This window comes from Drosophila takahashii, chromosome 3R (assembly GCF_030179915.1).
Source record: "Drosophila takahashii strain IR98-3 E-12201 chromosome 3R, DtakHiC1v2, whole genome shotgun sequence".
In the NCBI taxonomy this organism is placed as follows: domain Eukaryota; kingdom Metazoa; phylum Arthropoda; class Insecta; order Diptera; family Drosophilidae; genus Drosophila; species Drosophila takahashii.
The window spans coordinates 9,929,060-9,948,189 of NC_091681.1; the positions used below are offsets into that span (position 1 = coordinate 9,929,060).

The 19,130-nt window shown below is 37.7% G+C and overlaps 3 protein-coding genes across 3 annotated transcripts; 2 read left to right on the forward strand and 1 right to left on the reverse strand.

Annotated features, from left to right (window-relative positions):
- Nucleotides 1-2,326: 2,326 nt before the first annotated feature.
- LOC138913306 (uncharacterized) lies at nucleotides 2,327-10,004 on the forward strand. Its single transcript, XM_070216559.1, has 4 exons — nucleotides 2,327-2,420; nucleotides 8,979-9,185; nucleotides 9,257-9,917; nucleotides 10,000-10,004. Exons 2-4 carry the CDS (start codon nucleotides 9,120-9,122, stop codon nucleotides 10,002-10,004), a joined length of 732 nt encoding a protein of 243 aa, XP_070072660.1. The 5' UTR covers nucleotides 2,327-2,420; nucleotides 8,979-9,119.
- A 4,712-nt stretch (nucleotides 10,005-14,716) lies between these two features.
- Nucleotides 14,717-16,347, reverse strand: LOC138913307 (uncharacterized). The gene is made up of 3 exons (XM_070216560.1): nucleotides 15,238-16,347; nucleotides 14,913-15,174; nucleotides 14,717-14,832 (listed from the first exon to the last, which is right to left on the reverse strand). The coding sequence occupies exons 1-3, from the start codon at nucleotides 15,544-15,546 to the stop codon at nucleotides 14,717-14,719; spliced, it is 687 nt and encodes a 228-aa protein (XP_070072661.1). The 5' UTR covers nucleotides 15,547-16,347.
- Nucleotides 16,348-17,333: 986 nt separating this feature from the next.
- LOC123003159 (uncharacterized) lies at nucleotides 17,334-18,719 on the forward strand. The gene is made up of 4 exons (XM_044394773.2): nucleotides 17,334-17,448; nucleotides 17,506-17,905; nucleotides 17,961-18,063; nucleotides 18,116-18,719. Exons 2-4 carry the CDS (start codon nucleotides 17,752-17,754, stop codon nucleotides 18,474-18,476), a joined length of 618 nt encoding a protein of 205 aa, XP_044250708.1. The 5' UTR covers nucleotides 17,334-17,448; nucleotides 17,506-17,751; the 3' UTR covers nucleotides 18,477-18,719.
- Nucleotides 18,720-19,130: the final 411 nt, after the last annotated feature.

Consider the following 19,130-nt stretch of genomic DNA (forward strand, 5'->3'; position numbering starts at 1 on the left):
ATGCCCAAAAGACTGGGGATCAGAATACCCGACCCAGAGCAAACCATTTATAATTTCATACTATTATTATTCTTTACGAAAGGCAACCCCTGGCTGTCCCCCTCCTGTCCATCCCTCTAACCAGTTGTTAGGCAGCTTTTAAGTTCAAATTATGTGCCGTATACCGTTGCCATAGTGCGGTTAAAAATTTGAACTTGGCTGAAACGCTGGTCCGACCCCTTACTGCGGTTAGTTACCCGGCACAAACCATTCGAACATCCCATCCAGCTGAAGCCGAATCCGAGGCCCAGCCCAATCCGCAAAACCGCAGTCGAAAAGTATCTTTGTATCTGCAAGATTTGCGCCATTTGATCTTTGGCTGGCGGCATGGCATCTCTTCTTTTTACCTCATTTTTGCTTTTGTACACTTTTTTGTTTTCATATTTTTTCATAACCTGCTGACTTGACTGGGCTTTTGTCTCGGGTTTCCAGCATATGCTGTCCAGTTGTTGCAGATGGCAGGGCAACGCACGGCAGTTTAATCAGTCAATGGTTGCATCAGGGGAGCGAGATTAAGTGGGGGGATTAGGTAGCAGTGGCTCCAGACTGCGATTAATTCTGGGCCCAGATCAATTAGCAGAACGTTAAAGAAACGTGCGATCCACTGTTTTGGTAGCAGGAAGGCAGCAAATGTTATCCGTTCCCAAGGTACTTCAACGTTGATTGGATGCGAAAATCGGTGTAACATCGATAATGTCTAAAGTTGGTTCGACATTGATGTTTTTCTGCAAACCGAACTGAATAGAATTTAAATCAACAGATACTTCGATTTTTTCTTAATAAAGCGACTTAGTTAATTACACACTAATCGGTAAAGTTGAGAAACAAAGATAAAAGTTTTTTTTTATTTTTTAGTAAAAAAATGTTTTATTTTTGATAAGCTACATGATTTTTTTCCGTAAAAAATGTATAAATCGTCATCAAATTTCTCTCTCTTTTTAATCGAAAATATAATAAATTGTTATGTTGTTGTTAACTTGAGCCAAAACTATGAAAAAAAATTCAGAAATACTTTTAGTAAAGCTGTCGAAATGATAAATCGTTGGACTGTTGTCATGTTACTATTTATAAACTAAAATAATATAATTACTTGAAAAACAAATTAATCAATATTTTCGCCTTAAAGCATAGAACACATCCATGGTGACACAACTTCTATATTTTTGCTCTACTTTTATATATTATTAGCTTTTTTTTATACTGAGCCCACTCTTTTAATATAAAAACTTAAGATAAAATACCTCTTTAGTTTAGTCTGTCATTAAGTTCCATTTTATATTTATTAAACAATTTCCTGTTTGTCCCACCCATATTTGATTTTCGTCAAACAGTAACTCTTCAGCAACTCGATTCAAGAAAAAAGAAAACAACTACCACTCGACGTAATAAATGTAATACTGCGATGTCATCCGAAAAGTTTCCCATGCGTTTTATACCTCATTATCGCATTTCAATTACTTGCATATTTTGACAAAATAAATTGGATACCTAGAAAACGATCGCCAAGGCAACTAAGTCCCTCATCAAACCAAACAAGTAGTAATTCTGTAGTCAAGTGTTCGACGATACAATACCCGGGATTCAGGGTCTGAAATATATGTCCTTCAAAAAATTACTGTTTATATTGATTGGGGTTCTGGAGGCGAAAACTTTTAAACAGAGTGGATAAGCTTTTATCAGATTCTCCCGAAATCAATAGATTAAAATTTCGTATGCTCTTAGGCCCAATATACCCTCTCATTTTAGAAGTACACGGTACAAAAATACCACTGACCCACACGTTGGCAGAAATCCAATTAACTAGAACTATTCACATTGCCAACGGAAATGCGAGGCGCTTAGAGATAGACACAGGGTGCAGATTATGGGACATCGGAGAACTTGGGCAAACAGTAATCCAACAAGAATCAAAAATATTAAAAATAAAATCAATGGAAAGCGAAATATCAAAAGCGGAATGTAAATAGCAGAGGGTGACATTGACAAAGGGGTCGTCGAGTGGAATGGGAAGGGTGTTTGGCCAGCGCTTGATTGGCATTAAGCACGTTAAGGCGAGCGGGGAATCCCCGATCCTGTGGGGTGGTAAGTGCTGTCAGAGCCAGCCAAGCGTTGGCAATTGTAATTAGGACAACGCCGAACGGGGAATTTAAATCCTTGTGACTGAGTCTGAGCCACAGTCGGGCTGCTATTCTTTCGGGCGACCCAGCCGTATCCTGGTTATTTATTTAGGCACGTTGTGTGAGCCCTGAGTCCAGAGCCTTGAGCCTGAGCCGTGCGGCAGGAAAGCCTTTAATGCCCTCGGTAAACAACGGAGCGATTTACGCACACAACTGCTGCCATCCCACTGCACTGAGCGAAAGCCTATCTGGGGATTGAAAAATGTATGTATAATTAAATTACGTTTCTAATAAATGAAGAATATTATTACTATGAATATTAGGAATATTAGCAATTACGATTGGTATTTACTTGTGTTGAAATCAATACATTTATGTCTTGAGATCCTGAAACCAAATTGTTACCTGCCATTTGTAATTCACTTTTCTCAGTGCACTGGTCCTTTTTCAAGGAACTGCCCCTGTCACGTTGCATGACAACAAAGTTGCGTGGAGGCTGCTGTTATTATTATTGCAATTATTATAATTGCGCACACATAGCATCGACAGTTGGACAGGATCCTGCCAGAGTCCTGCCCACACACACTCACTGTCGCACGTAAATTGCACGCAAAAACGGGGAAAAGAAAAAAGAGTCTGAAAATAAAAACTAATTCACTTCTTGTGCTTCGCAGTGAGCTCGTTTCCCGTCCTGTCGTCAGCAGATTTGCATAACTTTTTCCAATTTCAAAGCTCAAGCTGTGGCCAAGGCATACGTATGCTATATATTTATACGTATATCTATATGTAAAAGCCGCACCACGGTCCTCATCCTTCGGCCATCTCCGGTTACAGGCGTCGTCATCATGGCGCTGACGTTACCCAGGCTGCTTCTTGTTTACGTCAATTGCTTGCGCATTCGCTTAGCCCTTACTCAGATACACTCAGCTAAAGATAACGATTTCAGAAGAATCGTTGGCTTTGTTCATAATCAGAGCATTTAAATCGACGAACTTGGTATTTTTTCCAAAGGCATTAATGTTAATACATGTTAGCAATAAGCTCAGAAGTATAGCTTTTGATATTTATTTTGTGTTTTCCCTTCAAAACATCGATAGTATCGAATTTATATTGTCAAAACATCGAAAATATCTATCTCTGGTATAATGTCTATTATAATGCCAAAACATAGCTAAACTTTGAAACTACTACAAATATATTTGAACTTTTTCGAATATTTTAAATTCAGAGGTTGCAGAAAACTGTGAAATATAATTTGTTATGTTTTTCTTTGTGTACGAGGTTACGTGGATAAGGGATAAGGGGCATGAGAGTGGGAGTGGAAGCCCATCAAGAGGATGGGCCACTGAATGCGAGAGTTTTCCTCCTGCGTGGGCATTAGGTGTCAATTTTCAGCGTGGCAGCGAAGTGCTCGGGAAATCGCTGAAATTTGCCTGGCAGCCAACTCAATGGAATGAATGGAAATGAAGGGGATGGGCGGAGAGGTTGGCCAAGAGAAACCACTGAATTTCACTGGGGTCTACTTGGATTACCAATTTGATGGTAACACTTGAAGTTCGGCAGCACGTGGAAATGAAAGTGTACAAGTTAATGGCATTTCATGCAGAGCAAATTAATCTGAGGGAATTTAATATAGACTTTTTATACTCCCAAATATTATGTTTCGAAGTTCATTACTTTAAGATATTATTACTGGCTTAATGAGCAATTACAGGAATGTTAGTAAAGAAAATTACTTTTATTTAGATATGGATGAGATTTCATCCCCAAAATGTTTTAAGGCATTCTTACTTAAAACTGTTTCCCATAGTGCACAATCAACTGATTCGATTTGAATCCGAATTTAATTTTAACATGAAAGACTACTTTATCTTCGTCCCAGATATGAATGCCCACTGAAAAAGAATAATTTAAAGTGCAGCCGTCATTAGAGACCTTCCTTCCTATCTCCTTCAAAGGATCATCCCCAGCAAGAAGCCTTATCCAGACGCCCGGGGCAATCTCCCATTCGTGACCAATCAATAGTTCAATCCCAATCACGAAGAGCCAGCAGAAACTTCATCGGGCAAGTCATAAAATTTAATTAGAAAAGCATTTCTCCAGCGAGAGTGACTCGAAGTAGGAATACAAATACAAAAATCTCCTTTATTGTTTTATGGCCTTGCAAAGGGAACGAAGTAAAGTGAACGACGGCTGGACCCATGGAGGGATATCCTATAAATGGAGTTCCAGGGATAGACAGGAGTCGGGCCAAATCGTCGGGGAACAATTTAGGCGGCAGCAGGTGCGAATGAAAAGGACTGCCAAGGAGAAGGCGACGGCGATTTCTTGGAGCGGGAAAATCAATCGTGCAGCAAAATCAAAGAAATGTACATGGCCGCCCACCAATATAGAGATATGCACTGCTCCACAAAATTTGGAGCGTTTGATTTATACAAATTTGTATATTATAACTTAAGAAAATTTTTATTTTTATTTTTTTATTTAAGTAAACTACCTCCTAATTTTCCTGGAACTTAAATCTTAACACTTTCAAAATTGAGTTCATCAGTGACGGATCTAGACTTTTTTGTCGGCGGTGATATCAGAAAAATTTTTTTGTTGCATACTTTTTGAATACCAAAATTCCATTCATTTTTAACCCAAGTTCATTCTGAAGACCTTATGAAACTATTTTCAACTATTAGAATTTGTATTCATATTTCCACCGTGCATAAAAAATGTTCGTTTATATTTTCCTATATTTTCAGAGATTGTTTTTTATATAACAGCAAATTTGCGCGGCGCGTTGAAATGTGGGCGTGTCGCCCCCCGCCAAAAACGCGTTTATCAAAGTCAGTTCCCGAGGGTGGATTCACAAGGATTGGGAAGGAGGGCGGGGTGTAGGTGGTCCTGGCATCGTTACCGTTAGACTGCGGCCCCTGCTGTCGCTTCTAATGTGATACGCATCAATTTATGAAATTTGAAATATTATGACTGATTTTGCCCGTCTCAAATACCGCTTTTGTGTGGGGTGCGATCGGATTCGGCTACGGGTTCGTGTTCGGCTCGGGTTGGGTCCTAATCTGGCCAACAGGTCAGGATGTGCGGTACACAGGGGCAGTCTGCAGGCCGAGCAGCTTAGGTGGAAATTCTCACTCAAACGACTCCCTAAGTAAATTGAAGTAGCAGCGACAATAACAAAGGACCGGCAATGAACCGAGATTTCTATTTTTATGACAACGCCAAACAAATGCGGCAATTTAAAGCGAAGGACGGAGCTCTGATCAGCCAGGGTTGATTGGTTTCATCTCGTATGTGACACCCAAAGCAATGGCCAGAACAACCAAACCGGTGTCAGTTTCGCAAACAAAAGATACCGAAAGCGAGTAAAAACAAGAGAGAACGCTAAAGTCGACTATCAGATACCCGTTACTCAGCCAGAGGGAGTGCGAGGGAGATGGAGATATACAACTTTGATATAAATAAACTCAACAAAATTATACTTCTCCGAAAAATTTAAATATGTGGGTGATTGTACGCGATTGTGGACGTAAGAGCGGTCATTGCGCACGGCTAAGCCTAAGAATATATGTGGGTAATTACATATTTCTAGCTTTTGTAGTTTCCGGGATCTCAGCGTGCATATAGACGGACAGACAGACGGACAGACGGACATGGCTAGATCGACTCGGCTAGTGATCCTGATTAAGAATATATATATTTATAGGGTCGGAAACACTTCCTTCTACCTGTTACATATTTTTGCACGAATCTAATATACCCTTTTACTCTACGAGTAACGGGTATAAATAGTTTAAAAAAATTTTGAAACAAAAATTTTTTTTGGGTAAAATACTAATTAGTAGGTTATCTACTATTTTATAGGTAACACAGGCCGACAAAATGTGACATGGGTCGGTGTCCAGGCCAGCCACCATTTTATTTCGATAAATGAGGCTTTTCTAAGCATAAGTTGCCACTACACCTATAGTCCATCAGCTCTGGTATTTGCGGTATCTTTAAATTAAGAAAATCACAAATTTTCTTCGTCTTTTGAGATATATCTTCAAGAGTGGTCAACCAATTTTGGTAATTGCATTGTTGAAGAAAATATTTTTATTTAATTTTTAAACGCTGTTCACAAATGAAGATTTTTAAACTTTGCTGTGACTTAAAAATTTTGAATGCGCCCACCTCCTCGTGTGGTTAAGTTAGATTGAATTTTCCAAAACGAACGTATAAAAGAGACATGTAACTATTTATTTTCGAAAAGATTGCCAATATTGGGACGCAATCTAGGAAGAATTCTCAGAAATATTGCAAAAGAAACTATATCTTAAAAACCACGTTTGACCCTCCGCAAAACTCCTCCACTGGATACTAATATACAAAATAACAGTATTAAAAAAATGCTTTAAAGAGAACAAAACGTGTTTAACAAAGGGGAGAATTTTAAATTGACAAATATTTCACGGCTACTACACAGATAAAATATCAAAAGTTTTAGGTGCAAAACAAGGGGTGAAACAATTTAAAAAGTAAAACGCTTCATACAAATTTTATTTTACTTTGCATTTTTAAAACGTTTTCATTTTTATTTTTAAAACGTTTTTATATGAAAACGGCATCTAATGCGTTGTATAATTTTCTTTGTGTATTATATTTTTCTGAAAAGTAAAACGAAATACCAGTATTTTTCTCTTGCAAATGCGGAGGGTCAAACATGGTTTCCAAGGCATGGTTTCTTTGGTAATGTTGCTTAGAATGGTCTATGGAATGTCAACCCTTAAATTTGATCAGCACAGATCGAAGTTTAGGATAGGAAGGACTTTTGCAAGGATATTCAACCAACGACCATTTTAAAGGCCCTGCAATGTGCTAACTACATTTTTTTGCAGCTAGAAAAAATTATGTGATTTCAAAGTGATTTTATCCAAACGAATTAGACGGAGAAAAGCGTACTTGAAGTTACATATGCTAAGGGCCGTTTTCTCGTTCGTTTGTTAAATTTAGAGTACGGCTAAACCCATGAAATTGTATGAAAAATCGTAGTTTAACATTCCTTTAAATTTAACAGACGGACGAGAAAACGGCCCTAAGTGTGCCAACAGGAAAGTTTGGCCACTGCATGTGGTTAATCCCAATTTTATAGCTTTAATAGTTTCCGAGGCTTCAGGGTTCATACGGACGGATAGATAGACAGACAGACAGATCAAGAAGACGTATCCTTTATGGCGTCGGAAACGCTTTCCTCTACCTGTTACATACTTTTGCACGACTACACGAACAAGACATACATATGTCAGCTTTAATGAGCAATTAATGAGCAAAATTGTAAAAACCTTTTATACAACCCAAAAAAATCGATCCATTTTTTGATGCCAAAGTTTCAGTGTCACCCTTTAAAGATAGTTTGGGTGCAAATAGGAGGGTGTATTCGCTGTTCTAGGTGGGTGTACTGACTGATTAGGATTGTGTATTTGCTAAGTCCGGCCTAAAGCCCTGACGTTTATACGTGAGCTGGCAGAGGAAGGGCAGAACAATTCCTTATGCTTACTTATGCTGCCGACCGTTATGATATATTTAGGCCAAAACTTACCGATTGGTAATCGCTTTCTTTTCACTTTCAAAATTTAAATAACAAAATCAGTTGAGCGGCTTAGACATTTGCTTGATCTCAAATAGTTAGCAAAGACAATTGCTAGCAAGGACACCCTCCGATAATTTAAACCCGACAAGTATCGGGGATATCGTTACTCCGATAGCCCGCCATTTCCTTCTTTTTTTCTAAATCATTAGTAAATCATCCGATAAACGGGTAAGTTGTCTTTAAAGCAGCCTGAAGTCATAGAGTAAGAAACTGTATCATAGAGTAACAATGTATGGAGACGCCATTTGCTCTGCCGTTCTCTTTGCCAATGATGCCACCTAGGCGAAAAACGACAATTTCCCTAATTTTTAATATGTTCGATTCAAACATGCATTTAGGGCCCATGGTGAGTTTTATGGGATTTTATCAGGGAACGAAAATAACTGTTATTTTTGTTTTTTTAAACAAAAAAATCAACGACAAGGAAGACTCATAAAAAAAAAGCTATACCACTGTCATTATAAAACATTGTATTTTACATATTCGCAATGATTTTTATTTTTGCAATTTTTATTTAAAACTCAAAAAATAATCGTTATTCTCTGAGTTTTATATAAAAATTGACAAATAAAACTTATTCTCTGAGTTTTATTTTCCGCTTGGAAAATAACAGTTATTCCTTGAGTTTTATATAAAAATCAAAAAATAAAACTTATTCTCTGAGTTTTATTTTTTCGATCAAAAATAAAACTCAAAATCGTTTAGTGGCGGCTGTGTAGGCGATAAAAATGTTTTAAAAAATAAGGTATGGTATTTGATCTATTGGGTTTATTTAAAGATTTTTATTAACTGAAAATAACCACCATAAGTATGATTAATTAATTAATTTACGTCGCGCAAAGAAGAAATCCAAGTTTTAATTCATTATGCGCGGATCCACGGAATGTGATATGGGTTATAGAACACCCCCCACTCGAGTGAAAAATAAAAGGAAAATTGTTTTGATATCACACCCTACAACAAAATCCTAGATCCACTGCACTACATATCCGAACCACTGTACATAAGTGAGTACATTTGGTAAGAAAATCCATTGTATATACTGGCTCAGTGATAAGTATCAGCTCCACAACAACAGAGGTTAACTTCCAGCTGAGGGTAAAACCTTTTTTCAGATTATAAAGCTTTGTCTATATTTTGCAGCATTTGTCACGAAAAAATTTTTTAGTTTACGAAATCTTATATTACAGATTACTAGATCGATCAGACTCTCGGATCTGAACGATATATATTGGATACGATCTGAACCAGTCCAGTGCGCAGATTATCTGCGGTACCTCAGATCGGCTCCGGATGACCTGCGGACCGGGAGTATAAGCCTGGTGGACCAAATGGCGGACATGGCTAGGAACCCTGAACCATTCTACATCCATTGGGACGAGCTCCATATGGCCGAAGTAAGTTTATTCTGTTTATTTATGTTAATATTTGTATGTTTACTATTACTATTACTTTTATTATTAATTAGTATCATCCAAGACGAAACTTTAAGGCGAACGTTTTTGCGGTGCAGAACGTCAGTGGAACCTACTTCCAGGTAATTCACCTGGACGTAGGTGAAAACTTGACTTCTGAGCGCATAAAATTCGCCTTAGACAGAATCTTGGAGAAGTTCGATGAATGGGGTTTGAAGCGGTACTTGTTGGCCTTCATTTCCTACGAAAACGCAATGAATCTAATTCAGATTCCAGAAAGTTGGAGTGAGGTTCCAATTTTGTGGGACCGCACCCACTTTCGTTACTGGAATGCGCGAAGATATCAATACATTGACTTCGTCGTTGGGAAGGCCTACAAGACCGTCTTCAAACGGGGCCAGGATGTCCTAACGCAGTTAAGGAGCTACGGTAGTACTTCCTACCAAAGAGCCATAACTGAGTTGGACAAACTTGTCCTAATGGTTGAGCGGTTCTTCGCCGTCTCCGCCGAAGACGAGTTTCACCCGGCTTATGCGGACAACGACAGTCTTGAAATTATGGGGCTGTCGTGGAAGACGCAGGTGTCTTCGGCCATGTACCCACCTGGCCCAATATTGGTGGACCATTTGAGGGAGGAAGGGCTAGCCTTTTACCCGCAGGTAATTGGGATGATGGCCCTCCACTGGACTAGGAGAAGAGGCGTCCCGTTATTAGGTAAGTTAGAATTATATAATAACTAATAATTAAAATGTTTTTACTAATTTTATAATTTTTCTTACCTTGCTTGTTATTGCAGATTAAATGTTATTTTCTTTATTTTTGCACGTATTTCGTGCGTGCCGAATTGTAGAGAATCTGCTAGCGAAAATCTTATTGCACCCCTGTAAATAAATATAAATAATTTATAAATTAATAAAAATAAATAAATGTTTAAAATGTATACTTACATTGTTTGGGCAAACCACAAAGGACTTTGAATCCTGAAGCATTTCACGAAGTACGTTCGAAGAAATACCATTTACACAATTATGATTTATCAGGAACTTATAGTTTAAAAATGTGTGCAAACAACGGAAGCACTTAAAAGTTGAAACCACTTCTGTCCGGAATTGCCTAAATTCGCAACATACCGACAGTGGGCGGCACACCCGCCACACACGGCCGCACTTTTCGCATATGTGCTGCTGTAAAGTAACATTAAATTCAAACATTGTAAGCATTCAATGCCTTTTTTATTATATTAATTTATTAATAATTTAGAGTTTAGATTTTAGATTTAATTCTAGTATAATATAAAAATAGTGTAAAGTATAGTGTAAATTGTAAAGTATATATTAAAATTTAACCACAAAATCAGTACTTAGAACGTCAGTCTTCTTGATAAATTCTCTCTGTGTAGTAATAGTTTAAATAGTATAAAGTATAGTTTATAGCTATTAGTTTATAAGTAAATATTATAAGTGAAATATTATTCTTATTATCATAACAATGTAACAGAGCGTCTCACGAACAGCTCAACGTATAAGGCTCAACCGAAAACCAAAACGAAAGGAAACGAAGTGTGCTGCGCAGAGAGAGAACGAGGGGCATGCTATTTTTCGGTTGTTCTCGGGAGTAGAGCGTAAGGAAAAAAACGGTTAACAGTTATTTGCATGCTTTGCTTAAAACTCATGACATAATGATTAAAAAGCGATTTTTAAAATAAAACTCATAGCAGTTACGATCCCTTTTTTTTTTTGATATGCATAACAAATATTTATTGAAGAGTGTTATGTGAAACTCAATTCACTTTCACCCATGAAAAAAAAAATAAAAATTAACAAAAAGTGAATAAAAAGATTGGTTACAAAAGTTTAGCAGTGTTGCAGTCTAGGCGTCTAAGTCTGGAATTTACGATCCCTGGAATTTATATATCTGCACCGCTCTTACTCACTGTTTTGTTTTTGTATGTCGACTCTCATCACTATTGCTGTTTGAACTTGGCCTTGAATTGGTTCTGAGCAGAGCTTGGGCAGAGCAAATGGTGCCTTTGTACAGTTTCTTACTCTATGTTCGAGAAAGCCAAAATGCCTTAGCAGGGACTTTATCTGTTCGAGAAATGTTAGCCGGCACTCGAGAAACCGGCCCTAACTGGGAAATTTTCGGAAGGGCTAAACCTTACGTGCCATCCGTTCAACGGATGGTGGATGGAGCTCTGTGGGAAGACCCTATTAGCTCATCTCAGTGCTAGCATAGAGTAGCGTTGTATTTAAACGCAGAATCAGTTCGTCCTTAGTGCCCGTTGTTGGCATGTTTAGCACTTCCAACCATCTCTTCAACTGCACTACCGACACTGAGTTTAGCTCTGAAATGTTACTCATTTTTGGTTACGCCCACTTCTGAATTTTTAGGGGTCCAAGTTATGTTATTATTAACAAGAAAGGAAGCTGGCTTCGGCCAGCCGAAGTTAATATACCCTTGCGGATCATTCCTATTAACTAACAATTCGCAAAAATTTTAAATTTCGTATATTTTGACATTATTTTTTCTATCCTCCCCAATGGCAGCTATATAATATCCGATTTTTGTTAAATTTAATTCGAAATACGGAAAATCATATCCTAGAATAGAAGAGAATACAATAAAAACCAACGGAGCTATAATTTTTTCGCAATTAATTTCCGATCATTCCTATGGCAGCTATATGATATAGTCGTCCGATTTTGATCAAAATAAATTTGAAATTCGGAAATATTTAAAAAGAGTCATGCCCTAGAGTAGAATAGAATACAATAATAACCAAAGAAGCTAAAATTTATTTCCTATTACTTTCCTATTAATTTTCCGATCGTTCCTATGGCAGCTATATGATATAGTCGTCCGATTTTTTTTTAAATATTTAATTCGAAATAATATCCCCAAGAGTAGAGGGTAATATTTAAAAAAACACCGAAGCTAGAATTCCGACTTATATACTACCTGCAATAGAAAGAAGACTTTTCGGAAAGTTTCAAGCCGATAGCTTAAAAACTGAGAGACTAGTTTGCGTAGAAACGGACAGACAGACGGACGGACAGACGGACGTGGATCAACTCGTCTAATGATGCTCATCAAGAATATATATACTTTATTGGGTCGGAAACGTCTCTTTCACTGCGTTGCAAACTTCTGGCTGAAATCATAATCCATTAAAAACACCTCTTAACAAGGTAAAAAACTAGTGACGATCGCACCTTCAACATACAAAAGTCCTGATATCAACATTTGTGACGAAAAATTATTACGCTCGTCATTAAATACACCTTCTAAAATTTTCCGATTGTTGAAGGTGCGATCGTCACTAGTTTTTTACCTCGTTAAGAGGTGTTTTTATTTGATATCAGAAGTTTTTGTTTTTTTAGTTTGTGTTGTTTTTGTGTTTTTAAATTGGTCAATCATAATTTGTAAACCATTGTATGTAAACAAATTAAGTTAAAAAGGCGTTTAAGTATTTCAAAATACTTTTAAACGAAGTATAGCACATGTTTAGTAGTTAAGAAGTTACAAACTTACGAAATTTAGCTATTTTTAGCTTTTTTCCTGCTTAAGTAACGTTTTTTTTTTAAATTCGTAAAACAAAAGTTTTCTATGTGGATCTGCTAAAAACAATTTAAATGATTCCATGACACTAAATACAGTTCAAATACCCTCACGCAAAATTCAATACTCAGGCAGTATTAATTGTTATGAGCTGGCAAAAGTGGCTATTTATGTTTCTTAATAACTTTTAAACGTGGTTTTTTACAGTAACATGATATACACCAAAATTTAAGGAATCTCAAGGGCTATACAGTTTGAAGTTTAAAAAAAACCCTTAGAGCCGCTTTAAAAAAAAATAAAAACAAACAAAAGAAAAAGTTAAAAATACATTTGTTTTGTGCATATATTTTTAAATATTACATTTACACAAATTCCATATAGGAAGCGCTTACAGAGAGATAGAGATTATAGATACAGCACAAGTCTGGCTTCAGTAGTTTAGAAGTTACGGCCTTCCGTATTTTAGCTATTTATAGCTGTTTTCCCGCTAAACTAGCGGTTTTTTCCAAAAATGGTAAAACTAAAGTTTCTTATATTGAGCTGTTGAACATCATCTCAAATTTTCAGGACTTTAAAACCATGTTTGGACGAACTGACAAACAGAATTAAAGTTTAATTTTGGGAAGAAGAAGAAAATCTTCTTTTGGCTATAACTTTTGAACGGATTTTATCATATGACCCCTCAATCGACGGGTTTTTTCAATTAAAAAACAATTAAAACATTGCGAGGGGTCAATTATCCCCACCCGCTCCAACAGATCCAAATTTGTAAATTTTCATTTTTTCATTTTCACCGCTCTCCCTCCCAAACCAATTGATTTTCTTGAAGTCTTGGTATGCAATCCTTTAAGTTTGAACAATACCTTTAATTTGGTGTATTACTCATTACGACGGACTATCACAGCAGATTTTCAATTTTGCGGCTATATCATAGAATAATAAACCAGGGACCGAAAATAACTGTTATTGTAAATTTTTCTTACAAAAAAAATCACGCACTTAGAAAAGGGTCATCAAATTTTTTTAAATACACCACTATTTTTATTAGCCATTGTAGTTTACAAATCCGTTATGACTTTTATTTTTTGATTTGTATAATAAAACTCAAAAAATAACTGTTATTTGTTGATTTTTATGAATAACAGTTATTCCCTTGACATTTTTGAAAAATGAAATAATTAAAAAGAACATGCTAACCATGTTTTATAAAACTTACTAAAAATTTGTTAAAAAAGGCAACCGCGCATATTTTATAACTATATTTTTTTTAAATTTATTTTTCCCACAAAATCGGCATAAATCAAGTTTGAGTTTTATTTTTGATCAGGACGAATAACTGTTATTTGTCAACTTTTAATATAAAACTCAAAAAATAACAGCTATTCTTTGAGTTTTACTTTACAAATCAGAAAATAACTGTTAAAGTGTGATTTTTAAAATAAAACTTATAACAGTTACGGTCCCTGTAATAAACTCTATAGAGACGCCATTTGCTCTGTCCGAACCTCTGCCCAAGCTCTGCTGAGAGCCAATTCAAGGCCAAGTTCGAAGCGAACATCGATTTCTCACCGCACCCAACATGTGTGAAGCAACAGCAATAGTGATGAGAGTCAACATACAAAAACAAAACAGTGAGTGAGAGCGGTGCAGATATATACAATCCCATAAAACTCACCATGGGCCCAAAATGCATGTTTGAATGGAACATATTATAAGTAAGGGAAATTATCGTTTTTCGCCATTGGCGAATTCGCCGAAGAGAGCGGCAGAGCAAATGGTGTCTCTATACATTGTTACTCAATGACTGTACTCTCACCACTATTGCTGTTGCTTCGCACATGTTGGATGCGGTAAGAAATTGAAGTTCGCTTCAAACTTGGCCTTGAATTGGCTCTCAGCAGAGCTTGGGCAGAGGTTCGGACAGAGCAAATGGCGTCTCTATATAGTTTCCTACTCTATGCCTCAACCGCATTCGCCATCACGCTGGCCCACTTCTTTCCAATGTCCTCCAAGAGGTCGGCATTGACATTGGTGAGTGACACATTCCCCGTCTCTACGCTGAAGTATCTTGCTAGGAGGGATTTTATGTGAGGCAGCTGATTTTGGTATAACACCCGCGCTGAGTCGTGCTTCACACCTGCCCCGACCGACCAAAATTTGTCCATACGGCGAATGTTTCTTGTGAGAAGACTTCGCTTCTGTAAAGGTGTCGGAGCAGGGCGTCGCAATACCCAGCGCGGGCCAGCGTACTGCACAAATGCCTGTGGTCGTAGACCACAGCGCACCCATGTCCCGTGAGCCAGGACTTGGCGGCTGTGTTGGTGCCGTTCTGGTCGGCAACGGCTCCGACGAGATATGTAATTAGGCCGTTTGCCATTTCGGCGCCACCGGATAAATGCATTTCAATGCAAACCTAAAAATTACAAATAATCCATAATTATTCAAATGTTATTTCTATTTTTTTGATCACACTTACCACTTGGATGTGGACGATCCTCGTGAACGTCCCGTCCACGGTTGCGACTCCTGCCACGAGTGCCCTCCATTTTTGATAAACAGAGTTTTTCACGTGTTTGAAGTGAAACTCGTCGAATATGATGACATATGGCTTCGGGCGGTCGTGCAGTTGCTTCAGCAGGCAGGTCAACAATATGTTTCCCTGCTGCATATCTGCACGGTGCCGCCCGACATATGCGATCGCCGCGTCCAGCTCCTCAGAATCCTGGTTAAAAACTTCGATCCTCTTGAAGTCCATTTCGCACGTGTAATGAAGGCAGCAATACATTAGTTTGAGATGACACTGAAAGAAATGTAAGGTCACAGAGCTTAAAGCTTTTCGCCGATAATCGTCGGTGAATCATGGTCAGCAAACATTACAACCAATATGCATAACTTGATTTCTGATATTTGCTTTTTGATATTTCCGAAAAGAGGTTCCCTAAGATTCAAGGATAAGCCGCGCTACCAATAGCCACAGCCCTTCAAACCGCTGGCCAATAGCTCCCGGCAGAGCTCCAAGTCGCACAGTGATCTTAAGAATAGACCCTCCATGCAATCATTATCAGCGCAATCCAGCCAGGACAAGGACACCATCTCCACCACCACCAATGTGGCCACCGTCCGTCCCGTGAGCTATGTCAGCTTAGGTGATTCCATGGACGCCAGAACCCGGGCAGCCAGACGGCAGGACAGACGACCAACGAGCTTATACGCTCCGCCACCAGCAATGTGATCAACGATCTGCGTGTGGATCTCCGGATACAGAAGGCCCCGTCCAGCCACTCCACGGACAACGAGAAGGAGAATGTGTTTGTGAAATGCAACTCTGAATTCTTCCTCCTGACTGCGAAAATGGAACGTTGACTACGAGAAAAAATCAAATCGATGGCGGGAAAAAATTAAATAATGCTTAAGCTAATTGTTTTTTGGTTATGCGGTTATTCCACTACATTGTTCGGGTCATTCATTAGTGCAATTTTTTCTCAGCATATACAATTTTACGTAGGTGCGAGCAAGACAGATATATGTCGGCTGCAATAAGCAATCAATGAGCAAATTGTAAAAACCGATGGGCACTTTTGGTATTTTTTTTTTAGTATTGTAAAATGCCTCAATACGGTACTACCTGAACCGATGAGCAATGAGCAAAATTGAATCTAAAAAGTACAATTTTGCTCATTTATTAGAGCTACTGTTAAATGGGATCAATAATAAAAATTGATTTGATTTTTTTTGGTTGAATTGCCAAACCTTTTGCGTCTAATAAGGTGCTATAAACAAATATGAACAATACAAAAATTATTTTAGTGGCCTAATTACTCCGTTGCCAACTAAAAATAACTCGCATATTTCTATATAAAGACATAACTGCGTCTATAAATTTATATAAAATTGCCTTCCTAAAAATTAATGCCGGGTATGATAAAATTAAAAACAATTATAGATGTACTTTAAACAGCCCAAAACAATTTAAAAACTTGGTAAAAGTGTCTGATTTTTTGGCAACACACACTATTAATTTTACAGCCTTCAACCTTAATGATTTAACCAGTCAAAGTTATTTGAATTATAAAGTTTAAATTTAACGTCTAAATTTTAAGTGACCATGCCATCTTATCCAAACAAATCCCAAAAATAGCATATATATTTGTCCCTTTCTAAGCCTCCAATGAATGCTCTAATGAATGAGCCAAACAATGTAGTGGAATAACCGCATTATGCGGTCGTTCCACTACATTGTTCGGCTCATTCATTAGAGCAATTTTTTCTCAGCCTATACGATTTTACGTAGGTGCGAGCAAGACAGATATATGTCGGATGCAATGACCAATCAATGAGCAAAATTCTTAATTCGTTTGATATTTTTTTGGTATTTTAAAGTGCCCTAATACGGTACTACCTGGAGCGAAGAGCAATGAGCAAAATTGAATCTAATGCCATTTCCTCACTGATGTACATACTGTAGTATTTTTTCGGTATTCAAAAAAATGCTATTTCCTGTCCGCACGGGACAGCATTTAGCATTAAGCATTTCTCATTTAGTAAATAAATGTGCTTTGCTTTCAAATTCAACCGAAATTCAACAAATACAACCGAAACGTAAAATTATTAAAATGAATGCATTGGAGATAATTTCCCTTCTTGAAAGTGAAAGCAGCCAAAAAGACTTCGAAGCGTGTGGGCACATGTGAGTCCTTACAGTTTTATCTTTCGGACTTCTTTAATGCGCCTTCAAAAATATTAGAAACGGTATGGAAACTTTTGGGAAAAGGACGTTCCCGAAAACCCTGTCCCATTTTTCATAAAAAATTTTCGTTGCGAAAGGAATGTTTTCGATGGTCTAGTGGGTCGACTAATTTGACTGGAAAAGAAGGACACAAATTTTCGAAAAGCGATTCCTTTGGAGAATCGAGTTGCCATAGCTTTATATACCTTGGGCTCTGCTTCAGAATACCGAACAATTGGCAGACTTTTTGGCGTATCTAAAACTATGGTGGGGTTTATTCTTAAGGAATTCTGTTTGGAAATAATCGTGCAATTGGCCGATGAATATCTAGCCCCAAACTTCCTTAGACAGGAAAAATTGGCAAATTGTGTGAAGGGCTTCGAGGAACTCGGATTTCCCCAGTGCTTTGGAGCAATGGGTATGTTCATAATTTTGGTTTTGTTTTTAAGCTCATGCATAATCTCAATTTGCAGATGGATGCCACATCGAAATCAAGCCGCCCGCTAAAAATGGAGTAGATTATCATAATTATAAAAATTGGTATTCTACTGTACTGTTTGCCCTAGTCGATTATCGGTATGGTATTGCAAACTTAATGAATCTCCTCCAATAAATTTCTTTGTTATAGATTCACGTATATAAGTGTTGGTGCTCCAGGTCGTGTACAAGACTCGCAGATTTTTGAGAAGTCCTCATTAAAAAGAACCATTGAAGAGTCGGGGCTGTTCAACTACAATTCGAAAATGATCAACGGGATTAACGTTCCAGTGGTGATTTTGGGGGACTCGGCTTTTAAGTTCACGAAGACGGTGATGAAGCCCTATCCGTTTTGTTTAGACGCATCAGAAAATCGGCGCTGTTTTAACTATAATCTTTCAAAAGTGCGGCGTGTTGTCGAAAATGCCTTTGGACAGTTAAAGGCGCGATTTCGTCGCATTGGTAAAGGCTTGGAGAATGCACCGAAAAACAACAAGAAGATCATTATTTGATGTTGTATTTTGCATAATTATTTTAACGAACAAAACAGTGCATTTCAAGAGAGTTGGGAATTAGAATTGCCTTCGCATCGAGAGCAGCCTGATCTTGCAGTTGCGTTTGAAAATATGGATGATTCCGCTGAGTCTATTCGCAATGCCTTAAGTCAATACTTCAGTGAAATCGAGCAATAAAAAATAAACATTTAGGGTGTTCAATTGCGTTGCAAACTTTGTAAAGTGTAAAAGTGTAAATCAATTCCACTAGGACCGATTTTTTCGCGTTCTTGTCTATTCAAAATAATAAATAAATATTCGACACCTTGCATTTTTAGGATACTTGCTTATATTTACGCGTAAGGTTATCCATCTTTACTTTTACGTCCTTGCCAGTTGCACCGAATTGGGATAGCTTGGCGGCCATTTCCCGGTGTATGTGGGAGTTCTTTCGAGCTCCGCGCAATCCATCCAGGTTATCAAACCAGAGCTCTATGAGATGGTTCGTCGCCTCCTCAGTCCATTTGCACCTCTGGCCTTCGTTTTGCGCTATGATTTTTTATATTATTTATTATTTTATTAAAATACATTAAATATACACTACTGGTCAAAAGAATAAGTACACACGTTACACCCTCACTTGCTAAGAGATATCTCTATAGTTATTGAGGC